Consider the following 19,886-nt stretch of genomic DNA (forward strand, 5'->3'; position numbering starts at 1 on the left):
AGTTTGCTCAAATTCATGTCCCTTAAGTCAGCGATGATATCTTACCATGTCATTCTCTGCTGCCCCCTTCTCTTTTTGCCTTCCATCTTTCCTAGCATCAGGGTCTTTCCCAGTGAGTCAGCTCTTTGCACCAGGTGGCCAAAGTATTGGAGCTTTAGCATCAGTCCTTCCAATGAATATTCAGGTATGTTCATTATATTGCTGATCTTATTTCCTCCTCCTTGAAGGAAAGGACCACATTCTCATCGCCTTGCACCTCATGCTCACCTTCCTCTTTCTCATACTCAATGCTTTATACTGACTTGATTTGGAGATACTTCTGTATTTTAACCTAAATTCCTATTCTTTACACAGGATTTCACAATCATATTAAACACAGAAAACATGAGACAGAAAACTGCATCCTTCATTTCTAACGAAGATGAACTTAAAAGTGGAAATGCTAAATAGTATTTACTACTAAAGTTCAAAGGTATTTAGTTTATTTAAGAAGCCAAATTATAGAGGGTTATATATGGTTAAAATTTCACTGAGTCCCTACTGAATTCATAAATATTATCAAATGGAACTAAAGCAGAGTTTTCATAAAAACTGACATTTTCAAAAAAGCTTTATTTGTTTTAATCTTTCTCTTCCTTTCGACAAGATTAAGACTGTAAATGGCAAATGGTTAAACAGGAGCGCCAAAAAATACCATCTGCAAGGCATCTGGCCTTAAACAAACACACCAAAATGCCAGCTCTGATGTATCCACCTTAATGTGTTTATAAATTTGTCTCTTATGTTCTTACTTAAAATCACAGTTCTTTAGGGAGCTCTTTTCAACAGTTTGTATGTACACACAATTCATGGACATATAATATTCAGCATGAACTTCTAAAACTCTCCAAAACTAAGAAAGAAGCGAGGCAAGTAAAATTTTAGATCCCAGTCATTTTATTTCAGGATATGTTGAACTACACACATTAGATAAGAAGTTCTGGTATTCTTAATAATGCCATTATACTATTATGTGCCACATGTGTAAATTCCTCACTCTAAAAACCAGGCCTCTTGAATACTGAGCAGTAAATCTGTGGTTATCCTTGACCTAAATATTTTTATTTGCTTAAAACATGCATCATAGATAGACCTGAAGGGAGAAAGGAGACAGAAATGTGACTAAGTCATGCTGAAAGTTTGGAAGAAACACTGTGGGATCTACATTTTACTAGCCTTACTTCCCTTTAAGTTGTGGGGAGTTTTAGAAGCTCTTGCTGAACATAGGGAGGAATTATAATATTATTAGCAGAGGCTAGAGGCTGGAGCATCAAGCAGATTTTTCCAGCAGAAGGTACGAGTGTAGTGAGTTTGTGTCCTGTGAGAAGTATGGAGCCATGAAGGCCGCCAATCCTCTTCGTCCCCTCCCAGGACACTCACCGAACGACTGCAACATGCCAGGAATTCTAATAGGTGCAGGACACATAGCGTAAATAGAACAGAACATATTTGTGCTCCTGCAAGGTCTCTCAGCAAGTACGCAGTGTGCAGTGTTACCAGAGACCTTTAAGCACCCTTCTTTCAGCATTTATCACCTGATTATCATCAGGGCTATGAGATTTACCTTCACAGACCCATAGACTTAGTTCCGTAAATTTGATCATTCTATTGTTTACTTTTTATATTTATATTCTTCCATTAATCATTCACCCGCATTTGTCTTTTCAGCTGAAGAACATTAATTTTTTCCCATCCATTTATCTTTATATAGCTACCTCACTTCCATGTGAACTTTAGTTCTTTCTCCCTAGATTATCTAGCAAATATAAATTTGTAGTATGACAGAAAACAGAAATGTACAAACAACTTATTCTGAGAATTTCACAGCTTTAAAATAAGCATATTCACTTTGTGACACTCACTCTAATGAAAAGCTGTCTTGTTCTGGAGGTACGATATAACTGTCTATTTCTTTAGGGAACCTAGATTTCACATATTTTAGGCACAGTTTGGAATTCTTTCTTACACATTTGTCCTGAGAGCGTGTTCTCAATTCTGTACCTCTTAACGGGGCACATTCTAGAAGTTTAATGATATGTGCAAAGCTGAGCTGCTTTCTCTATATTTGTGTTGTCAGATATAGTCACATGGTTGAGCACTTGAAATGTGGCTAGGATGAATTGTGATCTGTTGTAGTTGTAAAATCTGCACCACATTTCAAAGACTATAAAAAAAAAAGTCTCCTTAAATTTTATGTTATGCGGAAATGACAATGTTTTAGGTTTATGGGTCAAATAAAAGATTACTAAAACTGTTTACTGGCTAATTTCTACTTTTTCAAACGTGGCTACAAGAACATTTAAAATTACTTAAGTGGCATGCATTTTATTTCTATTGGAGAGTGCTATTGTTTGCGAAAACTCTTCAAAGGCCTGAACTCAATCATCCAGGATATTACATCCAATCATTTTTACCCTGTTTCCCCTTATCCTTAAGGCAAATCTGTGACAAAATATTCTCCTAGTAATTAGATGATTTGGGAACCTATAGTATGGATATTCATCAAAAGCTTTTTGAAAGTTGAGAATGCATTTACTGTTTCCATTTCTTTTATGTTTGTTTAGCATCTTCATACTAGACAGGAAAGATTTCCATATACATTGCATTTTCTCCCAAATGACTAGCTTCCTTCTACAAAATGCTTCCTGTATTCAGTGGCCCTAACCTTCACTCTGGAAGTAGAGGAAGAATCGTTCAGTTCAGTCACTCAGTCGTGTCCGACTCTTTGCGTCTCCATGGACTGCAGCACACCAGGTGTCCCTGTCCATCACCAACTCCCGGAATTTCTTCAAACTCATGTCCACAGAGTCGGTGATGCCATCCAACCATCTTATCCTTTGTCGTCCAGTTCTCCTCCCGCCTTCAATCTTTCCCAGCATCAGTGTCTTTTCTAATGAGTCAATTCTTCACATCAGGTGGCCAAAGTATTGGAGTTTAAGCTTCAACATCAGTCCTTCCAATGAATATTCCGGACTGATTTCCTTTAGGATGGACTGGTTGGATCTCCTTGCTGTCCAACGGACTCTCAAGAGTCTTCTCCAACACCACAGTTCAAAGGGATCAATTGTTCAGTGCTCAGCTTTCTTTATAGTTCAACTCTCACATCCATACATGACTACTGGAAAAACCATAGTATTGACTAGATGGACCTTTGTTGGCAAAGCAATGTCTCTGCTTTTGAATATGCTGTCTAGGTTGGTCATAACTTTTCTTCCAAAGAGTAAGACTCTTTTAATTTCATGGCTGCAGTCACCATCTGCAGTGATTTTGGAGCCCCCCAAAATAAGGTCTAGGACAGTTTCCCCATCTATTTGCCATAAAGTGACTGGACCAGATGCCATGATCTTAGTTTTCGGAATGGTGAGTTTTAAACCAACTTTTTCACTCTACTCTTTCACTTTCATCAAGAGGCTTTTGAGTTCCTCTTCACTTTCTGCGATAAGGGTGGTGTCATCTGCATATCTGAGGTTATTGATGTCTCTCCCACCAATCTTAATTTCAGCTTGTGCTTCATCCATCCCAGCATTTCTCATGATGTATTCTGCATATAAATCAAATAAGCAGGGTGACAATATACAGCCTTGACGTACTCCTTTCCCTATTTGGAACCAGTCTGTTGTTCCATGTCATTGTAACTGTTGTTTCCTGACCTGCATACAGATTTCTCAAGAGGCAGGTCAGGTGGTCTGGTATTCCATCTCTTTCAGAATTTTCCATAGTTTATTGTGATCCACACAGTCAAAGGCTTTGGCACAGTCAATAAAGCAGAAATAGATGTTTTTCTGGAACTCTCTTGCTTTTACGATAATCCAACAGATGTTGGCAATTTGATCTCTGGTTCCTCTGCATTTTCTAAATCCAGCTTGAATACCTGTAAGTTCATAGTTCACGTACTGTTGAAGTCTGGCTTGGAGAATTTTGAGCATTACTTTACTAGCGTGTGAGATGAGTCCAATTGTGCGCTAGTTTGGGCATTCCTTGGCACTGCCTTTCTTTGGGATTGGAATGAAAACTGACCGTTTCCAGTCCTGTGGCCACTGCTGAGATTTCCAAAGTTGCTGGGATATTGAGTGCAGCACTTTCACAGCATCATCTTTTGGGATCTGAAATAGCTCAACTGGAATTCCATCACCTCCACTAGCTTTGTTCATAGTGATGCTTTCTAAGGCCCACTTGACTTCATATTCCAGGATGTCTGGCTCTAGGTCAGTGGTCACACCACTGTGGTTATCTGAGTCATGAAGATCTATTTTGTACAGATCTTCTGTGTATTCTTGCCACCTATTCTTAATGTCTTATGCTTCTGTTCAGTTCAGTTCAGTCGCTCAGTCGTGTCCGACTCTTTGCGACGCCATGAATCACAGCACGCCAGGCCTCCCTGTCCATCATCAACTCCCGGAGTTCACTCAGACTTACGTCCATCAAGTCAATGATGCCATCCAGCCATCTCATCCTCTGTCGTCCCCTTCTCCTCCTGCCCTCAATCCCTCCAAGCATCAGGGTCTTTTCCAATGAGTCAACACTTCGCATGAGGTGGCCAAAGTATTGGAGTTTCAGCTTCACCATCAGTCCCTCCAATAAACACCCAGGACTGATCTCCTTTAGGATGGATTGGTTGGATCTCCTTGCTTCTGTTAGGTCCATACATTTCTGTCCTTTATTGTGCCCATCTTTGCATGAAATGTTCCCTTGGTATCTCTAATTTTCTTGAAGAGATCTCTAGTCTTTCTCATTCTATTGCTTTCCTCTATTTCTTTGCACTGATCACTGAGGAAGGCTTTCTTACCTCTCCTTGTTAGTCTTTGAAACTCTGCATTCACATGGGTATATCTTTCCTTCTCTCCTTTGTTTTTTGGTTTTCTTCTTTTCACAGCTATTTGTAAGGCCTCCTCACACAGCCATTTTGCTTTTTTGCATTTCTTTTTCTTGGGGATAGTCTTGATCACTGTCTCCTGTATAATGTCACAAACTTCCGTCCATAGTTCTTCAAGCACTCTATCAGATTTAATCCCTTGAATCTATTTGTCACTTCCACTGTATAATCATAAGGGATTTGATTTAGGTCATTCCTGAATGGTCTAGTGGTTTTCCCTACTTTCTTCAATTTAAGTCTGAATTTGGCAATTAGGAGTTCATGATCTGAGCCACAGTCAGCTCCCGGTCTTGTTTTTGCTGACTGTATAGAGCCTCTCCATCTTTGGCTGCAAATAATATAATCAATCTAATATCAGTGTTGATCATCTGGTGATGTCTATGTGTAGAGTCTTCTCTTGTGTTGTTGGAAGAGGGTGTTTGCTATGACCAGTGCATTCTCTTGGCAAAACTCTAGTAGCCTTTGCCCTGCTTCATTCTGTACTCCAAGGCCAAATTTGCCTGTTACTCCAGGTATCCCTTGAGTTCCTACTTTTGCATTCCAGTCACCCATGATAAAAAGGACATCTTTTTGGGGTGTTAGTTCTAAAAGGTCTTGTAGGTATTCATAGAACTGTTCAACTTCGGCTTCTTCAGCATTACTACTCAGGGTACAGACTTGGATTGTGGTGATATTGAATGGTTTGCCTTGGAAACGAACAGAGATCATTCTATTGTTTTTGAGATTGCATCCAAGTAGTGCATTTTGGACTCTTTTGTTGACTATGATGGCTACTCCATTTCTTCTAAGGGATTCTTGCCCATAGTCGTAGATATAATGGGCATCTGAGTTAAATTCACCCATTCCAGTCCATCTTAGTTCACTGATTCCTAGAATGTTGACATTCACTCTTGCCATCTCCTGTTTGACCACTTTTAATTTGTGTTGATTCACGGACCTAACCTTCCAGATTCCTATGCAATATTGCTTTTTATAGCATTGGACTTTGCTTCTATCACCAGTCACATCCCCAACTGGGTGTTGTTTTTGTTTTGGCTCTGTCTCTTCATTCTTTCTAGAGATATTTCTCCACTGATCTCCAGTAGCAGATTCACTGGAGTCTATATTAAGGCAGATTATCAAGCTCAATCTTTGGCAATTAAACATGGCTGACCTTATTAGGAAGGCTCTTCCACTCAACTTCCATCTCCCCACAGTCTCAAAGTTCTCCTTGCCTCTGGTCTAAAATAATCCCACTAACACCACTCCCGAATTGTCTCCTAATTATCAGACTACCACACACAGTCTAATTTTTGTTAAGAGGTAGTGGGATTTGAGGGAACAAGAACAGATCCTATGGGCAAAAAGACTTTGGTTCTTTATATATGGTAAAAGAATCCAGTATTTCGTAGACTCTGAAGTGTTACTTACGTGACATATTTGGTTTACATGTTTCTTTTCCTACACTGACAGTTCTTAGAAAGTAGGCATCATCTCGTCAAATGTTTCTCTAATTCTAGTCAAAGTCAAAGTCACTCGGTTGTGTCCAACTTTTTGAGACCCTATGGACTATACAGTCCATGGAATTCTCTAGGCCAGAATACTGGAGTGGGTAGCCTTTCCCTTCTCCAGGGCATCTGCCCAACCCAGGGATTGAACCCAGGTGTCCTGCATTGCAGGCATTATTTTTTACCAGCTGAGTCACAAGGGAAACCCAAGAACACTGGAGTGGGTAGCCTATTCCTTCTCCAGCAGATCTTCCTGACCCAGGAATCGAACTGGGGGTCTAATTCTAAGGGTAGGTTAAAAGAAAATGAAAGGGAATCTGATATGAATTATTTATCTCTCAGAATCAAATCCTTTTAAAAAATGAGGTTTTGATAGGGAAGCGGTAGTAGAGAGAAGGAAAAGTACCAATCAAGTAAAACAAAAAGATAAAGTCTAGACTCTAGATGACTTCTGACTTCATGATTTTGGATGTGGCTGATCCTATCTAAAGCCCTTCTTAGAGCAGTGGCCAATTTCAAGGTGCCAGCTGACAACACATAACCCTCTAAAAGGAATACATTCGTTCTGATTAAGAGTTTCAAATTATTATTTATGGACTCTCCCCAAGTGGTTAGCAGAATGCTTTTCAGGAATTTATTACTTCTTATTTTTCAGACAAATCTGAAATGTCATGACATCTCCTAATGTCTTTAATGGTTCTCTATGGCATCTACATACTGGGCTACATAAGTGCTTAATAAGACATTAAGTTCTTCTGCTTTTCATACTGAACATGTGACTGTAACAGTAGCTCTCTCTTGTCCATCTACTATATATCCAGAGAAGATTCCTTGCTAATTCTTCATCACCTCAAAGGAAGAAATCGATATTCTTTCTTCCTGTTTGATAGTGACATATTTATGTGGATGGACTGCCTTAACAGTTATTTAGATTTTTAACCTTCTATCTCTAATTAGAGAAGGGAAAACTTAAATCTTACAAGAGACAATTGCTATCAAGGGTCTCAGGGCATAGTCTGGTAGACTGGAAGGAGAGGGAATAGGGCTAGTATCAAAAATGTACATTAAAAAGCTTGTTTTAAAAATTAAAACTCCTTTCATATTTTTATTCAAAATGGAGAACAAGGGAAAGTTAGACTGAACAGCCGGGTGCCAAAAGGCCCCCGCTGCTTTTCCCTCAACCCCAGAATTTCCACATTCAGAGGTTCCACAGCTCATTTTCATGGTGCCTTCTTCTCTTCTCCCCAAATGGCCTCAAGAATTTCACGTTGCACCAAGAATAAAACAATGTTTGAAGACTCCAGTGGCAGTTTAGATAACTGATGGAAGAGAAGACATGGACGGCACGGACAGGATAGTTGAGAGAGAGCAAAAGAAAAGAGTATTTACAGATAACTATCTTATGTCCAGGAGTAAGGGTAAAGCAAGTGGGTGGTCAAGGATGAGTGAGCTCTAATTCTGGGAGGGTAAGACTCAAGATCTCTCCTTCTTTAAAACCATGTATGTCTAAGTGACATTTATGAGATCTGTTTGCTTTACCATGCACACAATAATGATTATGTGTGATCAACATGTTTAATATGTGTATATGTTAAGTTGCTTCAGTCATGTCTGACTCTTTGCAACCCTATGGACCATAGCCTGCTTAGCTCCTCTGTCCATGGGATTCTGCAGGCAAGAATACTAGGGTGGGTTGCCATGCCCTTCTCCAGGGGATCTTCCAGACCCAGGGATCGAACCAGTGTGTCTTAGGTTTCCTGCATTGGTGGGTGGGTTCTTTATCACTAGCACCACCTGCGAAGTTCCATGTTTAATAGATGTCAGGTTAACTGTATTGTCAATAGAGCTGAGCTATACTGTTGTCTTCATCGTTTCCTACTGAAATATCATGGCCTGAAACTTTTTTAAAATCTGAAAACTCCTTAAATTTGTTCCTTAGTAAAAAAGCAAACTATCGTCACCAAACCTGTATAGTGCAACAGACTGAAATAAATCATAAAGTGTCCTGTCTCTTCTGGTGCAAGTAAATACATTTTTAGTATTGACACTGTCATCACTTGCAAGATGATCCTCTAATTTTTGTTTAAGCCTAATTTCCAATTTATTCTTCATTCTATCTCATGAGGAATCTTTACTTATTATTTTTAAAGAACAAAGGCTACCATAAAGTACTTCATTTACCCTATGAGCTCTTTTATTGTGCAAATAAGCTAACAAACAGGGCACCGAAATGAGTGTCTGATTTTGATCCAAACTTTCCTCAGATTTCTAATATGGTAGGAAGTAGCTTCTATGCAGGGTATTTATTAAATTATTCTTTTAAATTATTCTCTGACATCCCAAATTAAGAAAAATTTCACAAGACAATTAAGTTCTTTTCTTACTTAAGCCACTATTCATTAGATTTAGCTAGGACTTAAACCTATTGCATTACAACTGTTCCACTTCCATCGCCAGCTCCAATATCTGTGCAAATACCAAAAATTCAAAACTTTCCATTTATTATTGATCTTACCCAACTTCAGAGCATAAGGTACATTACACTTTAAAAAAAGGTTTGAGGGACTTCCCTGGTGGTCCAGTGGCTAAGACTCTGAGCTCCCAGTGCAGGGGGCCCAGGTTTGATCCCTGGTCAGGGAGCTAGATCCCACATGCTACAACTAAGACCCAGAGCAGCCAAATAAATAAATAAAATTCATTTAAAAAAAAATAAAAAAGGTTTGAAAAACTCAAAGGCATATTTAAAACACGTAATTAAGTTTCTTTCAAATACTTTTTTTAGCACATTTATTTTTTAATGATAAACTTTTTTCTAGCTAAATTTGCAATGTATCTCAAATTATCAAATCCTATTCTGTAATGCTTTATGTAGTCTTGAGAAACACTGTGATTCTCCTCCCTAGGGTTATTGAATTCAGACACGTGATTTAATGCCTGAAGACACTTAAGTGCTGCTGCCATTTTTGACACCAGATGTAATTACTAACCTAGAATTCCTTCCCCAAAACTACCTATGACATATGCTAAGATCTAAAATTATGACTCAAGATTAAAGTTTCAGTAACCTTTGCTACAAAATATTAAAGCTGTCTAATCTCATATCTTTGCAAGTATAATAAAGGAAACTGAAAATGCCAACAGCAGTGGCAAATTAGGACCCTTTCATATCTAGACAAAACAATGCTGGTTTTCACATATTTATTTATTTGAGAACAAACTGTAAACCTGGCTATTTTCTCTGAGAAGTTGCTTCAAATTGTTTGAGATGTACAAAGGAAAGGTGGCATGAACAACCACAAGAGAAAGGGGAGGTTTTCCTATAAAAATCTATTTTGACCCTGTCACTCAGTTCAGTTCAGTTCAGTCCTTCAGTCGTGTCCAGCTCTTTGCAGCCCTATGGACTGCATTCCCATGTCCCAAATCCTATGCTCCCAATTACTTTCACATATTCAAACTCCGGGGGTCAGCCCATCCTCCCTTTTCAGCTTTATTTCTCCCTCCTTTCCCATACTCATTGAAATTATTCCAAAAGAATTTCACAGTGCTCAATTTTTTTACATAAGAATGTTCACAATTACTACATAGAGAAGCTGGCAACAATTCAAAAGTCAAAGGGACATCCATAAAAATACCACATAACCATTAAAAGTCAAAATTTTTGAAAGCATGGTAATATGTTTACGTACCTCTTTAAAAAATTGAGAACTCTTTTTTAAAATGCTATGAAGAATAACAAACTATTCTAGAAATTCCAAAAAGTACCCCTACTGCTACTGTGAAACAGCTAGGTAGTACAGTTCAAAAGTACTTATTCACTAGTATAATGAAGACAAAAGAGAAAGCTTTCTTAAATACTGGCTACCAAATAATAATCATAGGATTAGTTATACTGCCACCAAGAGTTAAATGTGAACAGCTGAATATCTAACTTATTAAACACAACTTTAAAAACACAATAATTCATTCCTGCAAAAAACTACTGATGTACTAAACAGATCTTACCTTAAAACAGACTAAAAGTAACTTTGGAGCAGTCTGGGGTTCCAAAAGCACTCTTGGAATTTTATTACTCAGTTCAGTTCAGTTCAGTTCAGTTCAGGTGGTCAGTCATGTTCGACTCTTTGCGACCCCATGAATCGCAGCACGCCAGGCCTCCCTGTCCATCAACAGCTTCCGGAGTTCACTCAGACTCACGTCCATTGAGTCAGTGATGCCATCCAGCCATCTCATCCTCTGTCATCCCCTCCTCCTCCTGCCCTCAATCCCTCCCAGCATCAGAGTCTTCTTCAATGAGTCAACTCTTTGCATGAGGTGGCCAAAGTACTGCAATTTCAGCTTTAGCATCATTCCTTCCAAAGAAATCCCAGGGCTGATCTCCTTTAGAATGGACTGGTTGGATCTCCTTGCAGTCCAAGGGACTCTCAAGAGTCTTCTCCAACACTACAGTTCAAAAGCATCAATTCTTCGGCACTCACCTTTCTTCACAGTCCAACTCTCACATCCATACATGACCACAGGAAAAACCATAGCCTTGACTAGACGGACCTTTGTTGGCAAAGTAATGTCTGCTTTTCCATATGCTATCTAGGTTGGTCATAACTTTTCTTCCAAGGAGTAAGTGTCTTTTAATTTCATGGCTGCAGTCACCATCTGCAGTTATTTTGGAGCCCCAAAACATAAAGTCTGACACTGTTTCCACTGTTTCCCCATCTATTTCCCATGAAGTGATGGGACCAGATGCCATGATCTTAGTTTTCTGAATGTTGAGCTTTAAGCCAACTTTTTCACTCTCCTCTTTCACCTTCATCAAGAGGCTTTTTAGTTCCTCTTCACTTTCTGCCATAAGGGTGGTGTCATCTGCATATCTGAGGTTATTGATATTTCTCCCGGCAATCTTGATTCTAGCTTGTGCTTCTTCCAGCCCAGCATTGCTCATGATGTACTCTGCATAGAAGTTAAATAAGCAGGGTGTCAATATACAGCCTTGACGTACTCCTTTTCCTATTTAGAACGAGTCTGTTGTTCCACGTCCAGTTCTAACTGTTGCTTCCTGACCTGCATACAAATTTCTCAAGAGGCAGATCAGGTGGTCTGGTATTCCCATCTCTTTCAGAATTTTCCACAGTTTATTGTGATTCACACAGTCAAAGGCTTTGGCATAGTCAATAAAGGCAGAAATAGATGTTTTTCTGGAATACTCTTGCTTTTCAGTGATCCAGCGGATGTTGGCAATTTGGTCTCTGGTTCCTCTGCCTTTTCTAAAACCAGCTTGAACATCTGGAAGTTCACGGTTCACGTACTGCTGAAGCCTGGCTTGGAGAATTTTGCGCATTACTTTACTAGCGTGTGAGATGAGTGCAATTGTGCAGTAGTTTGAGCAGTCTTTGGCATTGCCTTTCTTTGGGATTGGGATGAAAACTGACTGTTTCCAGTCCTGTGGCCATTGCTGAGTTTTCCAAATGTGCTGGCATATTGAGTGCAGCACTTTCACAGCATCATCTTTCAGGATTTGAAATAGCTCAACTGGAATTCTATCACCTCCACTAGCTTTGTTCATAGTGATGCTTTCTAAGGCCCCCTTGACTTTACATTCCAGGATGTCTGGCTCTAGGTCAGTGATCACACCATCGTGATTATCTGGGTCGTGAAGATCTTTTTTGTATAGTTCTTCTGTGTATTTTTGCCACCTCTTCTTGATATCTTCTGCTTCTGTTAAGTCCATACCATTTCTGTCCTTTATCGAGCCCATCTTTGCATGAAATGTTTCCTTGGTATCTCTAATTTTCTTGAAGAGATCTCTAGTCTTTTCCATTCTGCTGTTTTCCTCTATTTCTTTGCATTGATCAATGAGGAAGGCTTTGTTATCTCTTCTTGCTATTCTTTGGAACTCTGCATTCAGATGTTTATATCTTTCCTTTTCTCCTTTGCTTTTCGCTTCTCTTCTCTTCACAGCTATTTGTAAGGCCTGCCCAGACAGCCATTTTGCTTTTTTGCATTTCTTTTCCACGGGGATGGTCTTGATCCCTGTCTCCTGTACAATGTCGTGAACCTCAGTCCATAGTTCATCAGGCACTCTGTCTATGAGATCTAGTCCCTTAAATCTATTTCTCACTTCCACTGTATAATCATAAGGGATTTGATTTAGGTCATACCTGAATGGTCTAGTGGTTTTCCCTACTTTCTTCAATTTTATTATTACTAAATCCATAATATCTCAGTATATGCTTAATAAACCTTTTTTTTTTTTTAAACAGTCTGAGGGTCCCTTTAGGACACTGACTTTTTTTTCCTTCTCTGTTTCAGCCATAAAATTCTGGGATTCTACTTTCATTGTGTAACTTCATGGGCTTAATGAAGAAATTTTGTAGACAATATCTTGAATAAATGTTCTGAAATCTTTAATAGACTACTAGATTCATGCAAATTCCTAGAAGCAAGACATAACTGCTACTAAAACTGCTATGCAGAACATTCAAAAACACCAACTTAACTCTGAAAACAAATTAGCTAATAACTAGTGACAATTTTTACTCATTTAGGAACCCAAAGAACACAGACAAGTCCAAATAAAACATAATGAGATTAAAGCACTGTTTTTATTTTTAATTATAGCACTTAAAATATTTTAAAAATGCTTTTACAGTTTTTTCAAACTCTTTGCAATTTAGGTGACAGGTTCTTTTGAGAGAGATCAAAAAAGGAACCAGAACTCCAAGTCCTTCACACACCAAATCAGATCAGATCAGTCGCTCAGTCGTGTCTGACTCTTTGCGACCCCATGAATTGCAGCACGCCAGGCCTCCCTGTCCATCACCAACTCCCAGAGTTCACTGAGACTCACGTCCATCGAGTCAGTGATGCCATCCAGCCATCTCATCCTCTGTCGTCCCCTTTTCCTCCTGCCCCCAATCCCTCCCAGCATCAGAGTCTTCTCCAATGAGTCAACTCTTCGCATGAGGTGGCCAAAGTACTGGAGTTTCAGCTTTAGCATCATTCCTTCCAAAGAAATCCCAGGGCTGATCTCCTTCAAATTGGACTGGTTGGATCTCCTTGCAGTCCAAGGGACTCTCAAGAGTCTTCTCCAACACCACAGTTCAAAAGCATCAATTCTTCAGCACTCAGCCTTCTTCACAGTTCAACTCTCACATCCATACATGACCACTGGAAAAACCATAGCCTTGACTAGACGAACCTTTGTTGGCAAAGTAATGTCTCTGCTTTTGAATATGCTATCTAGGTTGGTCATAACTGTCCTTCCAAGGAGTAAGCATCTTTTAATTTCATGGCTGCAGTCACCATCTGTAGTGATTTTGGAGCTCAGAAAAATAAAGTCTGACACTGTTTCCACTGTTTCCCCATCTATTTCCCATGAAGTGGTGGGACCGGATGCCATGTAGGTCCCAAATCCATTCTCTTCTTTCCATCGCCTTGGCTACCACCTAGTTAAAGTAGCCAACGCCTCCCCTAAATGCCTCTTAACTGATCTGATCTCTCTGCAGGTTTACCCCTGTCCTCTTGTAATTCTTTGTCTGTGCAGGCAGACGAGTATCAAACCTCTCCCCGGGACAGCACAACAAAAACAGGGTCTCTTGTCTTGAGAGACAAGAGACTGTTTCCCCAGCAGCTAACACAGTGCCTGGTACAAAGTAAGTGCTCACAAAATATCCGATGAATGAATGAATGAATGAATGCTCTGAATGTACATACTTTTCAATGTTTTCAGAATTATTTCCCTCTGATCCCACAACTATGAAACAACTAAAGTTATGAAATTAGTCAAACAAGGTTTTTGATGCAAGCAAGCAATTAATATTATAGCTTTAAGTGATTCATTTTATTATGGATGCATTACAAAAAGACAAATAAGAGCTGTTCATAATTATTTGCAAATGACTAAAAATAACTCGATACAGAAATATTAAAAAAACACTTATAAGAATATCAACTTCATACAGATGTAAAACTAAGCAAATTTATCTTACCGTCTTAATAGAACTCCTTTGCTTTTCTTCCCAAACACCAGTACTCAGTTCAAGTGTGCAATGAATATTTGCTTCAGTGTCATAAGATCCAAAAATAAGTAATCTGAAGTATAAAATAAAATATAGGGACTATTATACCAATTATATGTATTAAACTGTTTCTTCCTGATCATTATACCAAAAGTTAATAAATTGCTCTGTTAACAGAGAAAAAAATTTAATTAAACGCTTGGTATATGCTCTAGAAGAAAAGTGAAATAAAATGAAAAATCAGATGAAACTGTAGGACACACTGTTTCTAAGCAGCTTATTCAAAGAAAGTAGTATCTATTCATGAGGTTAAAAAAATTGATCAGACATCTATACATAGTAGCAAATGCTATAGATTTTCAAATCAGGCTGTTGAATTTTAAAAATAAGTTGCAAAGTGATGCATATATACAGTATGATACCATCTCTGTAAAAATTAAGTACACATAAAATAGTATAATACAGTCGCTTATGAACACACGTGCACACACACACACACACACCTCTCCATCCATTAATGTGACTTGGGCAAATGATTTAACTTCTCTAAACTCATGTCTTCCTCTGGAAACTTCAGGCCAAAAACACTAACTTACCTCTTAGAAGCAGCTGTTGTGAGAATAAGAGACAATGCACATAAGGCATTTAGCATAGTGTTTAGCAAACAGTCTGGAGAAAGAAATGGCACCCCACTCCAGTACTCTTGCCTGGAGAACTCCATGGACAGAGGAGCCTGGTGGGCTACAGTCCATGGCGTCTCAAAAAGTCAGACAAGACTGAGTGACTACACTTAGTGAACAGTCAGTGCTCAATATATGTTTACTATTTCTATTACGCTGAAAACAACCGTCACAGAATAACTGCACCACTTAATTTTACTGTTTAATATTTAGATCTAAAAAGGAAATCTTGAATCCAATCTTGCGATGATATAAAGCAGTTTTTCTTATTGAAGGAAAAAAATGTTACCCACATGTTCAACTTCTATCTTACATATCTCCTAAGTCAGAATGTGAGTCTGCCAATGTGTTTTAGGAGTAAGTTTGCAAATAGCTTTAGCATTAATCACCATTTTGACTGTTACTCTATTACTTTATCTCTACACAAAGATCATAGGGATAGGAGTGAGATAATGAAAGAAAAGTGGATAAAAGACCTTAGAGTATTAAGAGAAAATTATGGCCTAAGGTTGGAGAACTGAAGAAAACCATGCCCATACCTCACAAACTGGTTTCATAAACTGAAAAGTCAGAATAAACTCATAGCAAAAAAGTTCCTAAATTTAAATAATTTTTAATCTTAAATGGAAATTTAAACTTACTGCCTAACAATTTATTGCCAAGAGCATTAAAAATCTTCATAATTCAAAAATACTAGGCTTAAAAATTGAGAATTTTCATTCAGCAAAGCTCTGCTGCCACCATCTGTTCAAAAGAGCAAACTACCTGAAGGATTTACCGTCAATCCAGAGAAGGCTACGCACCATCTAGTACTCCCAAATTCTCAACAAGTATTACAGGATTCAGGAATGAGAAAGCATAATTCTTGCAATCCTTCCCTAAAACCATAAATCATTCTATATTTTTGACAACACTGTAAAAAAATTTTAAAAACATGTAATAAAAAGTAACCAAAAAGTAAGCCACAGAACTAAATGTCTGATAAGAAATAAATTTCTTTTTTGTTTCAGAAAATAAACACTGGTGACCTTAATCAGGCAACAATTTCTTAAAACAGGAGACCAAAAGCACAGGTAACAAAAGAAAAAATAGGTGAATGGAACTTTACCGAAATTAAAATTTTTCGCCTTCAAAGGATACACCAAGTAAGCAAAGACAATCCACAGAATGTGCAAATCAGATGTCTCATAAGGACCTATTATAACCCGATTGAAAAATGGACAAAGAATATGAATAGACATTTATCCAAAGAAGATATGTGAACAGCCAATCAGCACATGAAAATATGCTCAACATCATTAGTCATCAGGGAAATGCAAATTAAAACCACCATGAGATACACTTCATACCCACTAGATGGCTAATTTAAAAAGAGAGACGTATGGGTGAGGATATGGAGAACCTAGAATCCTCACACATTGCTGGAGGGGTTGGAAAATGATGTAGTCACTTGCTCCTTAAAAAGTTAACATAGAATTAACATATATGACCCAGAAATTCTACTCCTAGATATATAATCAAGAAAAATAAAAGCATACATTCACACAAAAACTTGACATGAATGTCCATGATAGCATTAGTCACAACAGCCAAAAAGTGAAAACAACCCATATGTCCATGAGGTCATGAGCAGGTAAATAAGATATGGCATATGGCATATACACACGATGGAATATTACTTGGTAACAAAAGGCAATGAAGTGATGATACATGCTACAATATGGATAAACCCTGAAAACAAGCTAAGTGAAAAAAGCCAGTCACAAAAGACCTCATACTTTACGGAATGTCTGCTGCTGCTGCTAAGTCACTTCAGTTGTGTCCGACTCTGTGCGACCCCATAGACGGCAGCCCACCAGGCTCCCCCATCCCTGAGATTCTCCAAGCAAGAACACTGAAGTGGGTTGCCATTTCCTTCTCAAATGCACGAAAGTGAAAAGTGAAAGTGAAGTCGCTCAGTCATGTCCGACTCTTAGCGACCCCATGGACTAAAGCCTGCTACGCTCCCCCGTCCATGGGATTTTCCAGGCAAAAGAGTACTGGAGTGGGGTACCATTGCCTTCTCCGATGGAATGTGTGGAAATAAGCAAATTTAGAGAGGCAAAAGTAGCATCAAAGATCACTGATCATAGATCACCATAACAAATAATAATGAAAAAGTTTGAAATACTCTGAGAATTAACAAAATATGCCATAGACACAAAGTGAGCAAATGCTGTTGGAAAAAATGGTGTTGACAGACTTGCTCAATGTAGGGTTGTCACTCAATGTAGGGTTGGCATTCAATGTAGGGTTGGCACAAACCCTCAATTTCTAAATGTAATATTTATGAAATACAGTAAAGCAAGGCACAGTAAAACAGGTATACTCGTGTATCTCTACCGCTATTTCATGTAGTAAAACTATTTTCATGCTTCTGATATCTGAATAGTTAAAGAATTTGAGAAAATTAAGTACAAACCCAGATGACATAAAGCCAACACTGTGTTAAAATGCCAGACTCCAAAATATTTCAGTGTAATGTTGGTATGCTATACACTTACATATGATACCTTCAACAAAAGTGAACTGTGAAATGAACTGTGGTCAGAAAAATAAGAATTCAAAAGACTATTGGTTACATAAGGTCTAGGGGAAGAGAACTAGAGGGAATAGGAATTGACTGCTAATGAGTGTGGAGCTTCTGTGACAGGGACAAAAATGTTCTAAAATCAGACTGTGATGACAGCTGTACCTTCTTCTCCCTCTGAAACAAGTGTCACTATTCCCCCCACAAGTCCTGGAGAAAGAAACTTTGTCTTGAACTTCATAACCTCTAATATTAGAAAATAACCAATACTTGACCAAGTCAAAGTTCAACGAGATCATAACTCACCTAGACTCAAATTCTTAACATTCCTTGGCTGCTTCTGCCTACACCACCCACGTATTCTGTCACTCACTAAACCCTGCCCTTAGAAAAGTTAAACCATTTGGCCCTTTCGTTTCTACTAATACATGTAGTTCAAGAACTTACTTCCTCACTTTTAACCTATAATACCTCTTAATTTGTTTCTGGGCCTTCAATTTCTCTTACCATGCAATCCATTCGATAAACAGCAATTTCTGAAAACAAGTGTTATCTTATGTCACCTTCAGGTATCTTTAATAAGTTCACCAGAAGCACTTGATTGACAGTTACGGCATCATGGTGCAAAGGGAGGGAAAATTCGGATATAATACCCTTGAATTTTTATTTTTATGACCACACAGTTCATTTCACAGTTCACTTTTGTTGAAAGTATCATATTTAAGTATATAGCATGCCAACATCACACTGAAATATTTTGGAGTCTGGCATTTTAACACAGTGTTGGCTTTATGTCATCTGGGTTTGTACTTAATTTTCTTAAGTTCTTCTGCTATTCAGATATCAGAAGCATGAAAATAGCTGTTTTACTACATGAAATAGCAGTAGAGGTATACAAGCATACCTGTTTTACCATGCCTTGCTTTACTGCTCTTTGCTTTACTGTATTTTGTAAATATTACAATTTTTAAAATTGAGGGTTTGTGACAACCCTGCACTAAGCAAGTACATCTATCAACACCATTTTTCCTACAGCATTTACTCACTTTGTGTCTGTGTCACATTTTGTTAATTCTCAGAGTATCTCAAATTTTTCATTATCATTATATTTGTTATGGTGATCTATGATGAATGATCCTTGATGCTATTATGTAATTATTTTGGAGCACCATGAAGAAGGCAAGCTTGTCTGACCTTAAAAAAATCTGTTAATGTACCTTTTATTTCAGGTGAACAATGCAGTGATAGTTTCAGGTGGACACAGAAGGGACTCAGCCATACATATACATGTATCCATTCTTCCCCAAACTCTCCTCCCATCCAGGCTGCCACATAACACTGAGCAGAGTTCCCTGTGCTGAACACAGTAGGTAGTTGTTGATTATCCACTTGAAACACAGCAGTGTGTTCGGGTTCATCCCAAACTCCCTAAGTATCCCTTCCCCCTGGCAACCACAAGTTCATTCTCTTAAGTCTGCGAGTCTCCTTCTGTTCTGTTAAGATCATTTACCTCATCTTTTCAGAACCCACATATAAGGACTGTCACATGTTTCCCTTCTCTGACTTACCTCACTCAGTATGACCCTCTCTAGGTCCGTCCATGTTGCTGCAAATGGCATTACTGCACTCTCTTTAAAGGCTGAGTAGTATTTCATTGAATATATGTACCACATCTTATTTCATTCCTCTGTCAATGGACATTTAAGTTGCTTCTGTGTCTTGGCTACTGTAAATAGTGCTGTGCTGAACACGGGGGAGAATGTATCCTTTCACATCATGTTTTTCTCCAGGGCTATGCTGGGGAATGGAATTGCGGGGTCATATGGTAGCCCTATTTTTCATTTTTTAAGGAACCTCCATACTGTTCTCCATAGTGACTGTACCGATTTACATTCCCACCAACAGTGTAGGAGAATTCCCTTCTCTCCACATCCTCTCCAGCATTTACTGTTTCAAACTCAATTGACTTTTGAAAATAACAACAAAGGATTTAGACTATTACATAAACTTCACTGGTAAAACATCGGCAGGATTTGAGAGCACTGACTCCAGTTTTGAAAACAGTTCTGCTGTGAGTAAAATACTATCAAGCAGAACTGCATGCTACAGAGAAACCGTCTATGAAAGGAAGAGTCAGTCAATGCAGCCAATTTCTCTGTTGTCTTATTTTAAGAAATTACCATGCCATCTCATCCTTCAGCAACCACCACACTTGGTAAGTGACAG

The 19,886-nt window shown here is 38.5% G+C and overlaps 1 protein-coding gene across 2 annotated transcripts in view; it reads right to left on the bottom strand.

Annotated features, from left to right (window-relative positions):
* Window positions 1-19,886, bottom strand: part of PDZD8 (PDZ domain containing 8) — an 82,658-nt gene that overhangs the window by 25,731 nt on the left and 37,041 nt on the right. For both annotated transcript variants that reach the window (XM_086377558.1, XM_086377559.1), the window contains one exon: window positions 14,382-14,484. In XM_086377558.1, coding sequence (XP_086233684.1) covers window positions 14,382-14,484 — 103 coding nt within the window. The remainder of the gene's footprint in view (window positions 1-14,381; window positions 14,485-19,886) is intronic.

Source organism: Bos grunniens, chromosome 26 (genome assembly GCF_055505025.1).
Source record: "Bos grunniens cultivar Pamir isolate PY7600 chromosome 26, Bosgru_T2T1.0, whole genome shotgun sequence".
NCBI classification, from domain to species: Eukaryota; Metazoa; Chordata; class Mammalia; order Artiodactyla; family Bovidae; genus Bos; species Bos grunniens.